At 40.4% G+C, this 18,002-nt stretch overlaps 2 protein-coding genes across 6 annotated transcripts in view; one reads left to right on the top strand and one right to left on the bottom strand.

The window, feature by feature from the left end:
- DOCK1 (dedicator of cytokinesis 1) overlaps nt 1-18,002 on the top strand; it is a 484,421-nt gene that overhangs the window by 183,443 nt on the left and 282,976 nt on the right. The gene's annotated exons all lie outside the window — the stretch shown is intronic.
- Nucleotides 1-18,002, bottom strand: part of INSYN2A (inhibitory synaptic factor 2A) — a 43,471-nt gene that overhangs the window by 14,412 nt on the left and 11,057 nt on the right. Inside the window, exon 2 of the mRNA XM_066622664.1 lies at nt 820-891. Within this exon, the coding sequence (XP_066478761.1) occupies nt 820-891 (72 nt within the window). The remainder of the gene's footprint in view (nt 1-819; nt 892-18,002) is intronic.

Genomic DNA, 18,002 nt, shown 5'->3' with positions numbered 1-18,002 from the left:
TTGTTTCACTATTAAAATGTGCTGTAGTGAGCTGCAACTGGCTGTGCCTTCCTAGAATCTTAAAATGAAGCAAAATGAGTGTATTCACTTCAGATATCAGAATTAATGGGTACATACTATGGACCAGTTCACATAGTCCAACAAACCATGGTTTGTTGAGTGTTTAAACATAACTGAAACACCTGCTTTAGTCCATTTATTCCTCCTCCCCCTCCCCTTCCCCAACACAGCTGAATTCTGATGCAGACATCCTGGTTTAATTAAAATAGTTTGTACCTGGGACCTGTGGTTTACAGACTAGGATATGAAAAAAGGATCTAATTCTAGTTTCATATTCTGATTCATAAACCATAGTTAAACCACAGCTTTGGGTTTGGAAAGTCAGGAAAAAGAGCTAAGTGCAAAGTACATGGGCTTGGCAGGTCTCCTGATCATGTTTGCAATGGTTGTCTGGCCTTGCAAGTCAATAACGTGTACTTTCTAAAAATATAATGTGGAAAGCATCCCTGAGATTTAACTAGTAGGGTTTATGAATGCTTCTTTAAAAGTAAGGTAAAGCTCTTGGGATGCAGATTTGTGCCAGCTGTAGAGTTCTGTGTACAGTACCAGTGTAAAAGACATCTCATTTCTTTTCAGTGTCGAATCTGAAATATTTTATAAATTGGATTTTATACTACAATAAACATTAATTTCCTGGTCTCCTGTGCTTTCTTACTGAAATACTAATTTAAAATAGTGATTTGCATTTGATCATCCACTAAAGAATAAAATCATTTTAATCCAATTTTAAAAGTGGGAATATGAGAATTATTAACCTACCTATAGATTATACATGCACTGTTCCTGCATGTGTCACAGTTAGATGTGTCTTGACCAGTCCGATATGAAAGCCTACAAAAATAAGAACATGAGATCATTAAGGCTTTTTGCTTCCTTCTTGTGCTTTTGTTTTCTAGCACAGGTAAAACTTTTATCTCGCTTCCTGTTTACTTTTGGTCATAATTTTACCTCTGACCTTAGAAAGATAAAGATGCTTGTAAACTTTACAGCAAAGGGCAGGCAGTTGTTCATTATAGAGGGCTACAACTGAAATGAATGGGATGCTCACATGTAATTAGCATAACCTGGATACTCATGTTTGGCAGAAATATACTGACAAATTCTCTCCTTCCAAATAATGTGGTGGAAATTCTACAGCCACCCATGATAACCAAGAGCACTACTATGACCTTCTCAAAGTTCAGTCATTCAGTGGCAGTGCCTTATCATAAGACAGGTGTACAAATTGATCACTAAAAATCTAGCCAACGTGGTGCTCTTATAACTTGTTTTGTTGTTATTGACAGACTTTATTCTGTCAACATTATTTGTGGAATGAGGACATCCAGAACTGGATAGTCAAAGAAATGCCTTGTGGTGGGTACACTTGACCTGTAGACCACATGCTCTTCAATTTTTCTTTAATAGTTATTAATGATTCCAAAACGCAATACTGGTGCAATTTTGAGAAAGCTTAAGGCTGTGGGTTAGTGTGACGTTACCTGGATATATTCCCAAAGAAGTTATTAAACATAAATGGGGAAATTGAGTGCAGGATTTTATTCCAAATATGAATAAAATTCAACAGTTCACCCCAAATTGGCAAGAATTGGCTTCGGATCATAATATCTGGAATTATAGCACAAATGGGTAAAAGTGTTATGTGATCCATCTGAAAATTTATCAGAATTATCAGGATTTCTGTGTGTGTGCACTACACATTCATCCATATATCTATTAGCTGGTTATAGATAACAAATTTGTTTATATTATGACATATAAGCCCGTCAGCAATAACCTGTTTTTTCCCCTTTTGCACATTGGTATGTATACAGGGCATGGGACCTGTTTCTGCATGATTCCCATTTATCCCTTCCTTTTTGCATAATGTGAGTTTCCCATGCTCAGAACAAGAGAAGTAGCAGCAGTCAAAAAATATAGTACGTGGAATTGGGAAGCAGTTCACAGCCAGGAAAAGCCACACTATTACTGGAATTTTAAAAAGAAACATTTGATACCTTCCTTACTAGCGCCTTCCAATGATGTTGCCAGACTCATCTCTGTGTCGTCTGAATTGCTAGTATTGCCACACTGTCATCCCATTGGTTGACTTTACTGGCACAGGCAGGGGCATTTTAGAATCTCCTTTTAAATCTCTTTTAGTTCTTATTTCAGGGCTAGCTTTCCAGTCCCTTCCCCAGCTCTTCTCTTGGCTAATACATGTACCTGACGCCCCCTCCCACTTATCCAGGAAAAAATAAAAATAAAACACCAGCTACTTTGCATCAACCTTGCCTTCTAACATTGAATGGGGAGGGGAAGGACACGAAAAATAAAACCCAAAGCAAGCTGCTGTCTAGGCAAGGAGGTTTGCCCAATAACGGGTTGGATTTCTTATGTGAACAGAAAGGGAAGAATGAGTTGGGGGAATCCAAATGGAGCTGTTTTAAGGAGCAGTCTGGCAGGAAAATCTGGAGCAGATAGCATGTAGGGAAAGATTATGTTTGCTAGCCTTTAAACTGGGTTTTCTTCTGCACTGTGCTCTGACTCACATGAAGCCCTGGGCTGGTGGGATGGGTTCACAGAAGCACCTGATCACAAGAGAGATGGGGTGGTGGCAGGAGGGGTATTCTGTGGTAAGAAAGGGAGGCTACACTTGCTCAGTGGAAAGAAAAAGGCACTCTGCATGGTTGTAAAGGAAGTCCAACTGTATTCCCACTGGCTAGTAAGCATATGTTTTGATTACCATGCCTTGATATAATTTCTGCTCAGGGTGGAGGGGTAAGCCAGACTGATATTTGTAGACCCTTGAGATGGAGGATTGTGTAGTGGTATAAGAAGTATACTTAGGCCTTAAATTTTGACTCATTGCAGAAGAAATGGAAAATGCATTTTAATGCCACTAATATAGAGGTTCTTAACCTTTTTACGATTATAGTCCCCCCAATATGTCCCCATACTCTCGTCACCAGACTGTCGAAATCATCATCATCATCACCAGTCCTATTAGATACTAGTATGACTTCAAAAGATGTCAATAGCTTGGTTTTACTTTACATGTGGATAGCTAGGAACATAACACCCCAATGGGTATTGATAATGGTCATAGTAATCTAATAACATTTTCTTAATTATTCAGAGATAGAGTCCCATACCCCCATAATTTAGTTCCAATACTGTCAAGCAGTATGGATATCCCTGGTTAAGAATCTCTACTTTAATAACAGGGAAGTCTAGAGTTAGCATCACTTGAAATCCAAAACACTGTTTTGACTCAATGAGCTCATTAACTCCATGAGCCCAAGGGAGCTTTCAGACTTGTTTTTCTCAAACACCCCACTCCTTGCAACATCACAATCTGTTTTTGAAAGTGAGGGGGACTTCACAATGAGTTTGTGATATAGCATAATAGCTGTTTTTCTGAGCTAGCCGAATTCCTTTGCTTCAGCTGAAACTGCTGTTTAGATTATAACCTCAGTATCCTTACCAATCTACCAACTACCACTCCACAAATAATTCTAAATACACTCAGGCTTTAATCCTATAGTATTTTCCTGTGAGTAAGTGCCACAGAATATAATGGGACACGCACAGGATTGTGCTAACTGTGTGCTAACATTTTGATAGGGCTCCACATGATTGTATTAAACACAGAGGACTACGTGTACTTCTTCTCCAGAACAATATTAATATTCTTGAGATGCTGATTGTATATAAGGTCATCCCTTGTTATCCACTGGGGTTCTGTTCTGGAACTCCTTGTGGATAAAAAAAAGTGGATAAAAAGTGGAAAAATAGATTTGAAGACCCATTTCTAGGTTTCTTGTTCCTCCATTGCTCCTAATGGAATTAGCTCTTGCCTTGACATCCGCAGGAGTTTGATTCTGGGACTCCCTGCTGATATCATAAAATGTGTTAAACAAAAGCAGTTTATTAAAAAGTGCATCCCTTTACAATTGTGGTTTGAAAACAGTTTTTCTTACTATTGTAGAGAGGCAGTCAGCAATTAGAAATGCAAAGGACTCCCAACCTTTGCCTGGCTCAGCTGAAGAATGGAATGATCCTTTGCATGATTGTCTCTCTACAGCAGTCAGAAAAGCAGTTTTTAAACTGTGATTTTAAAGGGATGCATTTTTCCCCTTCTCCAGGGATCAGCACATTCCTTCTCATTTGCAGTGGCCATTCGTGTTGAGTCAAATTTGTGTATAAAAAATCTGTGTTATAACAAGGTTGAACCTGTACGCAAAGATGTCACATGGAATCAAAGAATTAACAGCATCTAGATTTTGGACAGGACAAAACAGTGGTTTGTTTGCACAATTACCGTCTGTAAACTGACAACTCTAATGCAATGAGAACGCAGTTGCAGCAATTAATTAAAATTAAATTTCGACTACTTTTTTCTGTCACTTGATGTAGTGTAAAACAGATTTAATGTATGGCAAGTCTGAAGTTATAAGCTTTTGTATTTTTTCAGTATTTAGTTAAGATACGAGGAAAAATGTCTCCCAGATGTTTGGTCCAGTCAACTGTAAAAGGCATCACATGCAAATGACATGGATATGCACAAGGATACTGATGAGTGGATCCATTTGTAGTAAGTGGCACCTCCACAAGAGGGCCATTCATGCAGTTGCTGCAATTTACATGATGCTCAAGTGAGCAAATTTTATGTTTCTCAGGGATGACAGCCTTACAGAACTAGCCTTACAGAACAGCCTTCTCAGGGATGACAGCCTTACAGAACTAGCCATGTTTCTGTTTTCTGTTTCTGTTTCATACTGTTTGTTTTTTGTGACAGATGTTTTGACTAAAATATATTGAAAATATATTGCAAATGCAGTTTTAGTAAAGTAAAACTGCTTCTTTTAGAAGTATTCGGTTTGTTCTGTTTGGACAGGGGGATCAAAAGAAAAGCCTTTCCTTTTTATGTGGTGCTTCAATGAAAAAAAAGCAGACTTTCCAATCTTGAACAAGATTGTTTTACTTTTTGAGATTTTTTAGGTTTTATACTGTTTTCAGGTGATTTTAATGTTTATTTTATAATATTTGTATAGTTGTGAGTTGCTTTGAATGCCCTTCAGGAAGAGAAAGCAGGAAATAAATAATTTATAGCATAATAGAATCCTTAAGTTGCCGTTGTTTTTAGTCTTCTTCTGGGATTGTAGTATGATCAGCCCTCACCTCATGGTGGCTGCCATTCCTGTGCAAAAGAATAGGACTCCTTCCAGCCATAGCTAGGTCTGATGACAAAGGTTTTCTTGATAAAGATGAGCAAGTAGAGCTGTTTCCACTGAGTAACCAAACATAGATGCCCTTTTCAGCTCATAGTAGGCTGAACAAACTTGGATAGGATGTTCAGACTTGGTGCTATGCTTGCTTGATGCAAGGATGGAAAGAACCCTTAGAAGTGTCCCTGCTTCCAAAATGTTTCAGCTCTCCTTCTGTTTTACCAGGCATCTCGCCTTATAGAAACTTGTGGCAGTGTGAGGGCATTGCACTGCAAGAGATTGGCTTTCCACTATGGCACCTCAACTTGGCTTTTCTGATCCTCTGCCATGTTGAGAAGTCTTCCTGGTCCATGAAAAATGAGAACAGGAAGTCAAAGGGTGGGGTTTCTTTCTCTCTGTGATCATTGTCCCAAGATTCAATAGTCAGTGCCTCCAGGATATTCAACTCCTCTTGCTGTCTGTGAATACTGAGAGTCTAAGAGGCTGTATCACAGGAAGATTACAAATTTTCATGACTAACTCTTATGATGAAATCCGTGTGACTCACTGTGTTGGAGCACAGTTCATTTCATATAATGCAGTTCCCAGGGAGTCTGAGTAACCAAACTTTGAACAAATGCATTATTTATTCCAAAATGTTACTCCAAAATGTTTCTGAACAGTACTATATTACATCATTTCACAGCCAGGTAGAAATACTTGCCTTAAACATTCCACTGGACCCCAGTCAATTCACTTCTGTCCCTTGCCAAATTAATTTAAACATGAATTACTTTGTTTTCAAGGGTCAGGTAGGTTGATGAGTTTAATGGCACAGCTGTTATGCAAATTCTTTTTGACTGGCTTATACCCTCACAAGTACATATCGCTTAGAATCCCTAGCTGAATTAGCTCTCAACTGTTCAGTGATTATTCTACTTCATGGACTGTGGCTAATAGCCCTTAGCTAGTCTGAGTATAGGGATTAATAATATCCTAGTTATTATGTAAATGAAAGCTCCCTTATCCAATCGGATTCTGGTGAATTTCATAAAGGAGTACATTTAAGGGTCAGTAACTCCAATATCCTTGGGCTGTGGTTTGCTCAGTTCCATTTCAGTATGCTGACAGTGGACAAAACAATGTTTAGAACAATTACAACAGCTGCCACCTCTTTTATCTGGTTGCCATGCAGAGCAGAGCATTTAGACAATGCAATTTTTTCATTAACTCTAACATCTATATAATTATACTAGAAAAAAATACAGGATTGTCACTGTTCAGAATTGTGACAGAAGGATAGCCATTTCCCCAAATAGGTTAAGAATATCTTGTCTTAGAGCACTGGACATAGAATACAAGAGTCCTATAACTATGGTGCATTTGCAGAGCTTCCTACATTTAACTCTCTGTTTCATTCAGTGTAGAGGCAAGGTCTGCATGTTCCTATCCATATTCCAAATAGCCTCTTCTGTGAAAGAGAATTGTCTATGCATGCATGTACACGAGTGCACACATTGTGTGTCCTGGACTCTTTATCCCTGATGAGGCTTGCTGCAGCATTACACTGGGTGGTACTGATTGTTTTACTTGCAATTCTAGGAGAATTTGGCAGACATAATGAATCTGGATACCAGATTCTGACAATTAGGGTTCTGTATTTACTGAAATTAATATGTTTATTGTGTCGTAAGTGTACTAGAAAAGAAGTGGCACGAACATCTTTTGGATTTGAATATGCTTATTCTTCAGGATGTATTTCAGTAATACTTGGTTACTGCAAGCAAATATGCTTATTCTATGGCCTGGGAGTGACTATATAAAAATGAAGACTACTCATTTCCTCTTTATTTGAAGAAAGGGAAAGCAGAGCCAAAAGCAGTAATCAACGTACAGGGCTGATAAGGCAGACAAAGGAATTTATGGGGGAAAGATGCCAAAAATAAGCCTAAAATGCTGAGTTTAGTTTTTCCACATACAGGCTTATCCGAGTCATCGTCATGTCTCCCTTGTGATACATCACCCACTATGGAGTTAGCTGTGGGTGCAATTTGTCAAGCATTGCTATGTGCTACCATTTTTCACTCCAGTGGTCTTGCTTAGCCACTAGTTCTTTAGAGAAAAGTTGCATAATCCTAAAGTAAGCCATGTAACCAATACCAACATTGAAACTCTCTTAATGAAATAGCTGCCAATTCTTGCCGTATGCTTCTGTAAATTGATGTTTTTTAGCTTATAGCTTGGTTTTTTCTTATCTAAAACGGGTACATGGCTGTAATATCTGCAACTCAATGGAGGAGAGAAACTTTATTTTCTTGTTCTACTGCACACAAGCCATTTTGAGAGGCCTCAGCCTAAAGGCAATATACAAATAAACCCTGAAGGATCACTAATGCTTCCTGCATCTCCCTAGAACAGAAATTTATGGTAAGCAATTCCTGCTTTTCTTCCCACCCACCAAGACCTAGAGATAAAGACTGGGTCTTTGGCTTGTGCTTCTTCCTACTCTTCTCACCATGGAGAAACAAGTGACCTAGAAGATCCTGCTTTTCTTACTAATACACAATTAGGGTGAACTTGAGATCATTTTGAAAATGGAATCTGCCCTGGCCAGCAAGATTAACCCTGTTCAGTTTGTTTCTCACTATGACGAGAATAATCAAGTAGAGAAAGACACTCACTCCTGTTTACTGCCATTACATTTTTTACTGTTTACTGCCCATTACAATCCCATTGAAGGGTGGGGAAAGCCAATATCTGACTTGGCCTCTGGAAAAACCACCTGAGTGAAATGCCATTGAGTAAATACAATGTATCATTGTTAAGAAGATATGTATACTGCTTTTCAACAAATATAGCTGATAATGAGATTACAAATGTTTGTGGAGGTAATTTGTCCTCCAGGGGCAAACAGCCAAATAGCCATGCCTCCCATCCCATTTCAGATAAGAACTGCAAAGGGGGTAAATGATTAAAGACCCCCCCCCGCAAGATGTAGCACACACCCCATTGGGGCGGCTGCATTGGTGGGGAAGGATTTAGTTAGCATTGTGCTGTGAATCTCAACAGTCAGACAAAATATAGTCATAAAGCTATCATGGATTCAATTTTGGAAGTATGCCACTTTTCAGTACAATTTTATAGTAATTGTAGTTTTAGATAGTGACACTGCCATCATGGGCACTACCAAGGGCGGGCGTCACTCCCCTGTGCCAAATGACATCCCCTTACTCACCTAAAATAACATGCAGCACCAAGAACTTGTTCGGTGCTGATGCGATCATGTCATCATGCGCACCACCAGATAGCTTTTGGGGCCACCATTAGTGGCTGTTCAGAGACTGGGGGGACAGGAGGGCCCATCAGCTGCCAAATGTGACCTCTGCTCAGTGAGGTCTTAGAGGTACACCCATCATCACCCAGGGTGCATCACCAGGGTGCAATAGAGAACGACAAAAATGATTACTGGGCTGGGGCACCTTCCTTATGAGGAAAAGCTACAGCGTTTGGGCCTCTTCAGCCTAGAAAAGAGGCGCCTGAGGGGGGACATGATTGAGACATACAAAATTATGCACAGGAAGGATAGAGTGATGCTCTTTTTCCCTTTCACACAACACCAGAACCAGGGGCAATCCACTAAAATTGATTGTTAGGAGAATTAGGGGAGACAAAAGAAAATATTTCTTTACTCAGTGTGTGGTCGGTCTGTGGAACTCCTTGCTACAGGATGTGGTGATGGCATCTGGCCTAGATGCCTTTAAAAGGGGATTGGACAAATTTCTGGAGGAAAAATCCATCACTGGTTACAAGCCATGATGTGTATGTGCAACCTCCCGATTTTAGAAATGGGATACGTCAGAATGCCAGATGCAAGAGGGCACCAGGATGCAAGTCTCTTGTTGTTCTGTGTGCTCCCTGGGGCATTTGGTAGGCCACTGTGAGATACAGGAAGCCGGACTAGATGGGCCTATGGGCTGATCCAGCGGGGCTGTTCTTATATTCTTAGGGTGGACCGCTCCATCGTCCCCCTCCCCGCTTGCTGTGCTAATGGTTAGAGAAACTGTTCTGTAAGGTGAGCAAAGAATTGCAGGACCCAGCTAGAAAGCCAACTGTTTAAACCAAATCAAAAAAATAGCCTGACTGAATAGTTCTAGCTTGGGTACACACCCCTGACATTTGTCTGCGCTTCAAAGATCATATAGATTCCCTGGAAGAATAAGTAGAGAATTTTTCTCTGCTCCTTAGAAAGTGAGGGGGGTGGAGGGAGAGATTTGCCTCACTCTCTGATCTGTTATAATTCCCTTTTGGGGTTTGTAAAAGGATTTTTGTAACCAAAATACCTAGTAATTTGTGAGGGCTTCTTAGTAGCAGGTGGATTGTATGCATTGAATTCATTGTTACATTGTGAAAGTACCTGTGTTATGAAGCCCTTGCTCTCTGTATGTGGCACATTTGTTTGCATTATGGGGTTAGAACATGGGATGCTGTGTGACGCAATAATGGTATTAGGTTATACGAGTATGTAATTGATGAGATGTCCTTCGCTCCCTACAGAATGTGATTCTTTTGAATCTGGAATGTCCAACAGCAAGACATTCATTGTGTTGAATAAGGAATGCCCAATTAAGAGGAAGCATTGATGTCTGAATCATGAGCTTGTAAAGTTCACTCAGATACCTAGAAAAGAGTTGTTAAGATTTTTTAGGACTCTAAAAGTACTTTTTAGGGCTCTGAAACTATCATGAGAGAGATGGACTGGTAACTTCTTAATATCTATAGGAGATGATAATTTTTTAAAAGACTAATAAATGCAGTCAGGGTTGATTGGGCTTGTGAGGCAGTTTTGATGGCAAGATAAATTTGTGGATTATATTTGTTGAAATAACTGCAAAATTAAAAGCAAATTATTACTGCTGAGCTTACTGCCCTTGGCAGTCTCACAGAAAACATGTTTAAACCCCTAGGACAGAATTTTGTGATGACAGCAAAAGGGGCAGCATGACTAAAAGAACATTCAAGGAAGTGGCCACTGCAGGCAAAAGTCAATGTTACACTAGCTTGCATAGAATTATTTTTGTCCTGACAGGGGGAAATGTCCAAACAGATTTGCAGTATTTACTGTAGAACAGTGAATTGTTGCAGCCTTCAAGCCATCTTAGCACATCTGCATTCAAGAAAGAGCAACACAACGGGCATCCTCAGAATAATGGCCGGGCTACTTCAGGGGGAAAAGAAACACAGACCTCACTATGCTAGAGTATGCTCTGTGTCAGTATGTCGACCTTACCAAACACAGAAGTGTGTGGCGGCCATAGTAAAGAAAGCAGAGAATGATGTAGCCTAGATTTTTTCAGTTATTTACAGGCAGTGTAGAATACTCATAAATGGTTACATAATTCTTTCGTAGCTGTCATAAAAATCCCAGTTTGAGTTTTACGAATAGACATTAAAGTGACTTATTTTTGCTCTAGGATTTTTAGCCTGCAATCCAATAAACTTTTTGTTTTTCTTTAGGGGAACAGTTGAAACCAGCACTGCCTCCCACTTCTCAAATTCCATAGAATTAAATATCTGCTGAATTTGTAGAAGAGATTAGATTTTTATTTTTAAATGGAAATTTTTTGTATATGTTAGATTTTGGCTAAGGAGAGTGGATGGGGGAGCAAAGTCTGTCCTGATTTGCTGGGAGTTCCAACATACAGGATTGTCCAGAAGCTTCTCTTCACAGTAACAGTCTGTCTTTCCACCCTGTCTTCACCAAACAGGCATCTGGTGGAGGGCAGGGGAAATGACTACCCTGTGGGTTGTGGACAACAGCCTGTAACAAGATCTTGGGAGCATATGGAGCAGAGGTGCATGATAATATACCTAGAATTTGTATAGTGCTTTTGAGTATTCAAAGAACGTCCTGTGTATTATATTGATGTAATCCTTACAACAACCCTGTAAGGTAAACATATGGTGTTCTCACCATATTGTATCTGGGAAGTTGAGGCTGAAGGAAAGGCCCCTAGCAAGTTTATAACAGAAGTATGATTCAAACCAGAAGAGCCCTGATTAGCAGCTTATTCTTTTAGGGCCCAATCCTATCCAATTTTCAAGCACCGGTGCAACCGCAGTGCAACCCCAAGGTAAGGGAACAAATGTTCCCATACCGTAAGGTGGCCTCTGTGACTACCTCCCTACCACAGGATGCAGTGCATGCCCCACTAGCATGGCTGCACTGGCACTGGAAAATTGGATAGGATTGGGCCCTTGGCCACTATGCTTGCCACTATGCTTCTACAGTTGTGTATATGCTAGAAACTATAATTCTCACACACAGTTTGACCCTGGCTCTTCATCATGTGAATTGGACCTTCTCTATTTAAACCCTAGGGCAGTAAAGAAGTCCTGATGAACACCATGCAGCCAGTAGCCTCAACATAAGATTACAGTGCATGACCCAGAGGTCTCTAGTTAGGGATAATTGAAACTTGGCATGACTGGGTGCCAGAACTGTAACAGAGTTTGGTAATTACATTAGAAATTTCCCAGTGGATTCTGCCTGAGCTCAAAATTTGCTATCAAATTTTGGTGGGCAGTAGTCAGCAGCCTTTCCAGTCTTCTGTAGTTTAGTGATAGAATTATGTTCATCTTTCTATTGTTTTGTTTATTTAAAGACTTTCTGACAGTCCTGGATCAGTGATTCATGCAAACTTTCCTTATTTTTCCTAGTACCTGGACTAAAATAATTTATAGTTGTTTTATAACAGTCCGGCCGCACTAATAGTAGAAAACTTACTTTAACGGGTCAAGTCTCAACAAATGAGAGGAAGCTTTCATTACATAGTCAAGGTCCGATTTCGACAAAAGGTTTTTCCTCATGGAACAATATCTGTGAAAGAATACATGTGAAAAAATTATGTAGAAAATAGGATTCAAAATCCATGTGGATTTTGCAGCGGGAGGGGGGAAAGAGAAGAGTGAGCAGCAATCTGATCTTTGCAGACCCATGTAATGTTTTTCACAGATATTTCACTATACATATTTTTTCTGCAGAGAAGAAATACTATTTTGGAATTGGAAAACAAAGTGTTGACAGTTTAATTATGGTGGATTTCAGTAACTACTATAGGACATATATGATTTGTAGAGAGAAATTCATTGAGCATTACAACAGTAGCGTAGCTACAGGGGGGTGCAAAGCACTAAGTTTTGCATGACGCCTCGCCATGACATGCAAGTGACCCCTCCCCTCCCTTTCGGAGCCATTCCAGGTTACTAGAGCAAAACGGAGAAGACCATTTTGCTCTAGTGGCCTAGAATAACTCTGAAGGAGAGAGAGAGGGGCTGCTTACGCGCTGCGGTAAGGCACCATGCAAAATGTAGTTCTTTGCACCACCTCTAGCTATGCTACTGCATTACAAGATGGAAAGATAGCCTATGCCTATTGAGAAACATACACCTATACTTATCTACAGAATGGAGGTGGGTGATGACCCTGCCAAGATACTTTCAATATATGGCACTGAACTGTAGACAATTCAGATTCAACATGACATTAAGGATGAGGACTAAGCCTGGAATTACCTTCAGGTTGAACATCAAATGCTTCCAAGTCCTTTAGGCTAATCTCAAATTTTGAGGGTGTTTTAATTCTTTACGGCAACCAAAAATTTCACCTCTACTGACCTTTTCACTGGCCATTTTAGAGTGAACTAAGCAGGGAATCAAAGAAACAGTTTGCATGTGGCATGAAAAGATCATGTGTACATGAACAGGGTTTCCTCTGTACCTTTTGCTACTGTAGCTTTGGCATTGGAAAAGCACTTTTAAAACTGAAGTAGCTTGCAACATTTAATGCAGCTGTGTCATGGCAAAATTAATAAACTGAGCCATGATTATGTATACATGGGACCCTTGAGCCTGAAGGTCTCTTTCCTGCTGTTGGACAATTTGTTTCTGTGATCCTCCACAAGTCTAATGCAAAGGCTATTTTTTATTTTCCTACATTTTAATACTCTATTTTCTTTTTTACCAGTTGAACTACACTGTGGTTGTTTTTTTCTGTAATTGACAAAAAAAGGATGGATACTTTGAAACTATCAACTCATTTGGAAGACTGTTTTTGTAAGGTTTCTAATCAGAAGCTGAAGGAGTGCATTTTCATTATCTGCAGTCCCTCTAGTAGTGGTTCTAGTAGTGCTTGATTCTGGGTGATGATCCTGATGAACTTTTAGGTGCTGTGTTTTTTTGCTTTTTTTGGTACAGACAGAAAATTTTAAAAAAATTATATAGTTATCTGGCACCACAATTTGCTTGCAACTGTAGATACAGAGAAAATAACCATAGTATTGCTTATTTAGAATACGAGAAGGTAATTTAGATCTCCTTAAATATCCAAGGACCCAGTCCTAACCAACTTTCCAGCATTGATGCAGCCACAATGCAGCCCTGAGGAAAGGGAACAAACATTATTTTGAAGAGGCCTCCTTTGTTGTCCACCCTCAACAGGATACACCAAGATTGGCATGGCTGCATTGAAAAGGTGGATAGGATTGGGCCCCAGGACTTCCTAAGACAGACTGTATGTGTTAAATACTATTAATAAGCAACTTTACTGTGTTTCTGCACTGAAAAATATTTCCTCAAATCCCAGTTATTCTGATAGTGGGACATTTGACTTTGCTCCTCCCATGCTTTATAGGCAGGGGTTGCTAGCCAAATTGCCTCCTCCTCCATAGAGGCAAGTAGCCCAGTCTCCAGACTCTGCCTAGTGGGTTTTTGGCTAAGCTCCTGAGAGCTCAGTATTTATTGCAGGTTAAGGCAGTTTCTCCCTCTCCCCATGTTTATATCATCTTCTTCCCTCCAAAAGCAGTTTTGTTAGGGCTGGAATCCTTCATGGGAAGGGAGGGAGATACAGTAGCCCTCTGGCAACCACCCTGGCCTTGCAGTTTGGTAGGGGAATGACCTAACGGCCATACTGGAGTGTGATGGCAGTCAGCAAAACCCAATCTGTTGAGTCAGCAGCAGGAAGGTTTTGGAGAATGGATGGCATCAAGCTATTCCATGGGCTTTGGAAAGGCTTCATCAGTTCTTGCCTCGTTGGGGCCTGATAGTGGTTTTTGCAGCAGGTCTGGGAGGGTGGATGCACCCTCCTCTTTCTCAGGGTCACCTGAATATCCCGAAGTCTATGAACTGCTTCCAGTTTCATGGTTTTGTAATCAACTAGGAAGAGAGCTTTCTGGAACTAGTGGCATGTCCCTTCAAAAGAGTGATGAAGGAAGATATGGAAGCTAAGCTGTAAGAAGCAAACAGCCAACCAAATTGACCTTATAATGCTAGCACAACTACTGAGCATACTAGTATCCTGTCAGGATGTGGTGAGCTGGGTATAGTTCTATACCAGAAAGCTGCAAGACATCCTTCTTCCCCATAAGGAGAAGCAACAGGGAAGCATCTGCACAGGCTAATCTGGATCATGAGTAAGACCAAGTGCTGCAGCAGTGCCAAGTGTGAACATGGGGTGATCCTCACTGTTGCAGACAAAACAAGGATCACCACGAATGCCAACTCATCGGCTGATGAGCCTACATGGGAGTGGGTATGATGTAGAGCTCTTGGTCCAGGTGGAGTAAAAAAAAAAAAAAAACTGACTGAAACTTGGGGCAATAAGGCTGATCCTTATGTTTCAGGATCAGAGCCAGTGCTGCCATATTCTCATACAGACAGACAATGCAGCAGCAAAAGCTTGCGTAATTTGCCAAGGTGGACCTTACTACAAATCCCTACACAGAGAATCATCACACTGATCTTGGGAGTTGGTCCTTCTGCCATTGACTCATAAGAAAAGAGTTGGCATATATTGGATATGTGGAGAGCCTTGCAGTTTTTATGGACTGGACAGCTAAAAGCAAGAAGTCAGAGGCCATGTTCATATTCTTTAGGGATCAGCCATCCATAGTGCAAAAGGTGAAACAAGTTGTTGGTTTCAGTACTGTATAAGACACTGGGGAGACCTCCCTCCTTCAGGAGGGGAGACCCCTCCTTCAGCTTATTCTTTGAGGGGAGGCAGTTCTGGCAGCCTTTTGTGCTTTCTCCTCTTCAGCTGAAATCTAAAGGACAGCAAGCTAGTCCTCTGTTTCATAAAGTACTATAAGATAAATGTGTTCTCCACAAGAGATGTGGCCATGTTCTGCAGAGGGTTTTGAATACCTAAGTTCTTGCCTTTTACCAGAAGGCCTATCATGCTCAATTTTATATTCCAAATGTTCAGGGATGTGCCCTTTCCTCTACCAGAGAAAATTGGAATTTTACTGTGAATTCCTAGTCTGGGAAGAGGGTCATTCCCCCATCTCTGCAGTTGAGCTTAACTAGCTGGCCCTGCTTCCAACAACATGGGAGGGACAATTCCATAGGATTGGGAATGCCTCTCCTTCCCAATACAGGAATTTACAATAAGAAATTCCCATTTTAGTAGTGTTCTTTGGAAAGTACATAAGGATTCTAATACTGTTTTTAAGAGAAAGACATATGAATGTGTTCTGAATAATGTCAGGCTTTAATTATTCTAACTGTATAGTCTGTATACACAAGTCAGAAAGAAAGAGGCCCTCCACTTGCAGCCAGTACAACTGCTTTCTCCTCTGCGTTTGGCAATGCATTTTCAGCATTAGACATTACAGCAGTCTGTTAGTATTTAATCAGTCCTTCATACTGAGGATGTAAAACTGACACTCTGAAAAGGGAACAGAGCTACCCAGAGAATGATTTTACTAGCAATGCTGATATAGCTGTTAACCAGCACAGACACACTCAGCATCATTCAAGGCCTCCAGAGAATTTCTGAAAAGAAGGCCACTAAGCACTAATCTCCCAATCTCATCAAAGCACTTACAAACTGTAACTGGGATGAGACTCATCCATTATTAGGTTTTCTATGTTTTGATTTTTAAAAAAAAGAAAATTGACTAACACAAACATTTGCCAACTAACTTGGTCGGTGCTTGGTAAAATGCAAAATAAATATTAAGTTTGGATGCTTTGTATGTTTAAATTTGTTCCTCCTTGAGAACCCTGATGAACATAAACAGGTATGTTTTTATTTTTTACAGTCACAAAAATCACGCACAAAATCAAGGTCATAAAGCTACATCAAACAAAAAAAATCCACTGGTAGTCTAGTTTTCACAGAAGGCAAGAAAGCAGCTTTTTATTTATCTTTGTATTTATAATGACAAAGAAATTGCAGTTTAGAAATCTATACATTAGAGAAATTCTAGAACTATATGTGCCCATTTTGAAGAGAATGATTTAATGCTTGAGTATACTGCAGTCTGACATCCAGCAAACAGGCATGGTGTTAATTTGCAGGACTTGCAAATTTATATCTCTCCATCTACCCCTCTAACTATTGCAGTTGTTTCTGTATCCTATGTTTTATTCAGCAGTTGCATATCTGTCAAAAATCAGTCCTTGTTGCAGAGGCTTTGCCAGCCTTTCACCTTTTGAAAATCATATTTAAGCATAAGGCAGAGTAATTATGATGAATATTTACAGTCTGTAACTCCTCTGATGTCATTGGCTGGTGCAGGCTGCTAAAGGCAACAACTACTAAGAGCCTCGGTGTAAGCACAAAGTGGTCATGTTGCACCTAAAGGAGACAGATAATGGTAGCACAGGCTATCCTACTACAGCCACTTGGCAGGGGAGAGGTAAAAGCAGCATAGCTCTCAATTAACAGTGTGCACCAGCCTACTGACTGCTGCTGTCTCTCGTCAGGTTACATGTAGGAAAAGACTGAAGCCACTGTCCCAGTTTCTCTGTTGGCTTTGACACAACTGATGCCAATGTTTGTTTTTTTAAATTTTGCTAACCTAGCAGAGTTGTTAGAGTAGCCAGCATAGTCCTATAAAAGATGTGTCAAGGTTTGTTCTAGTATGCAGCAAGAGTACTGTAATTCACTTTCTCAGATTTCTTTATGTCTGTATCTAAGATGTTAGCACAGATACAACTGCTGACTGCCATCTCTGATAATTCATTAGACTGTCTGAATTGTCCAGCTCAGAGGGTCCCAAACTGGGGCGTCCTCATGCCCCAGCCGGGGAAGCCCTGTCTCTGACCCCTTAAGACAGTGGTTCTCGAACTTTTCTGGCTCACACCTCCCCTGATCCTTGTAGCCACTGGCCATGACTCCCCATTACAACACCTCACCTCAGTTACCCCCAAAATGGGGATGAAGGTGGTATAATTATACACGAGAAACAAGGGTGCCAGCACTCTGAGGCTGCAATCCTAACCACACTTACCTGAGAGTAAACCCCATTGAACAAAATAGGACTTAGTAGACCTGGTTAGGATTGTGCCCTGAGTTTGTTAGCAGCACACCTGGAGGGTTTTGGAAAGGGAGAGGGGAAGTGATGAATTTGCAGGCGGGGAAGACTTTGTTTTGTGTGTATCTGCTAATTGCAAACTGAGGTAAACTAGAGACTGTTTGACTGGAATCCTAACCCCACTTTCCTGGGAGTAAGTTCCATTGAACACAATAGGACTTACTTCTGAGTAGACCTAGCTAGGATTGTGCCTTTTGTCTTACAATAGCAGCCAACAGAGTACCCCCTCCCCTCAAAAGGAGGCAGGAGGAAAAAGGGGAATGACTAAAAAGGAATGGGGATTTTTATTTTTAATCAATTTTTGGAGACAAAGTCATCAAGAGTGATTTTTTTCTTTTTTGAAGGGGGAGGAAAAAGAGAAAGGTGAGGATCCTGGGTT

This window comes from Tiliqua scincoides, chromosome 3, assembly GCF_035046505.1.
Source record: "Tiliqua scincoides isolate rTilSci1 chromosome 3, rTilSci1.hap2, whole genome shotgun sequence".
Taxonomy (NCBI): Eukaryota; Metazoa; Chordata; class Lepidosauria; order Squamata; family Scincidae; genus Tiliqua; species Tiliqua scincoides.
This window is presented reverse-complemented; position numbering and strand designations above follow the sequence as displayed.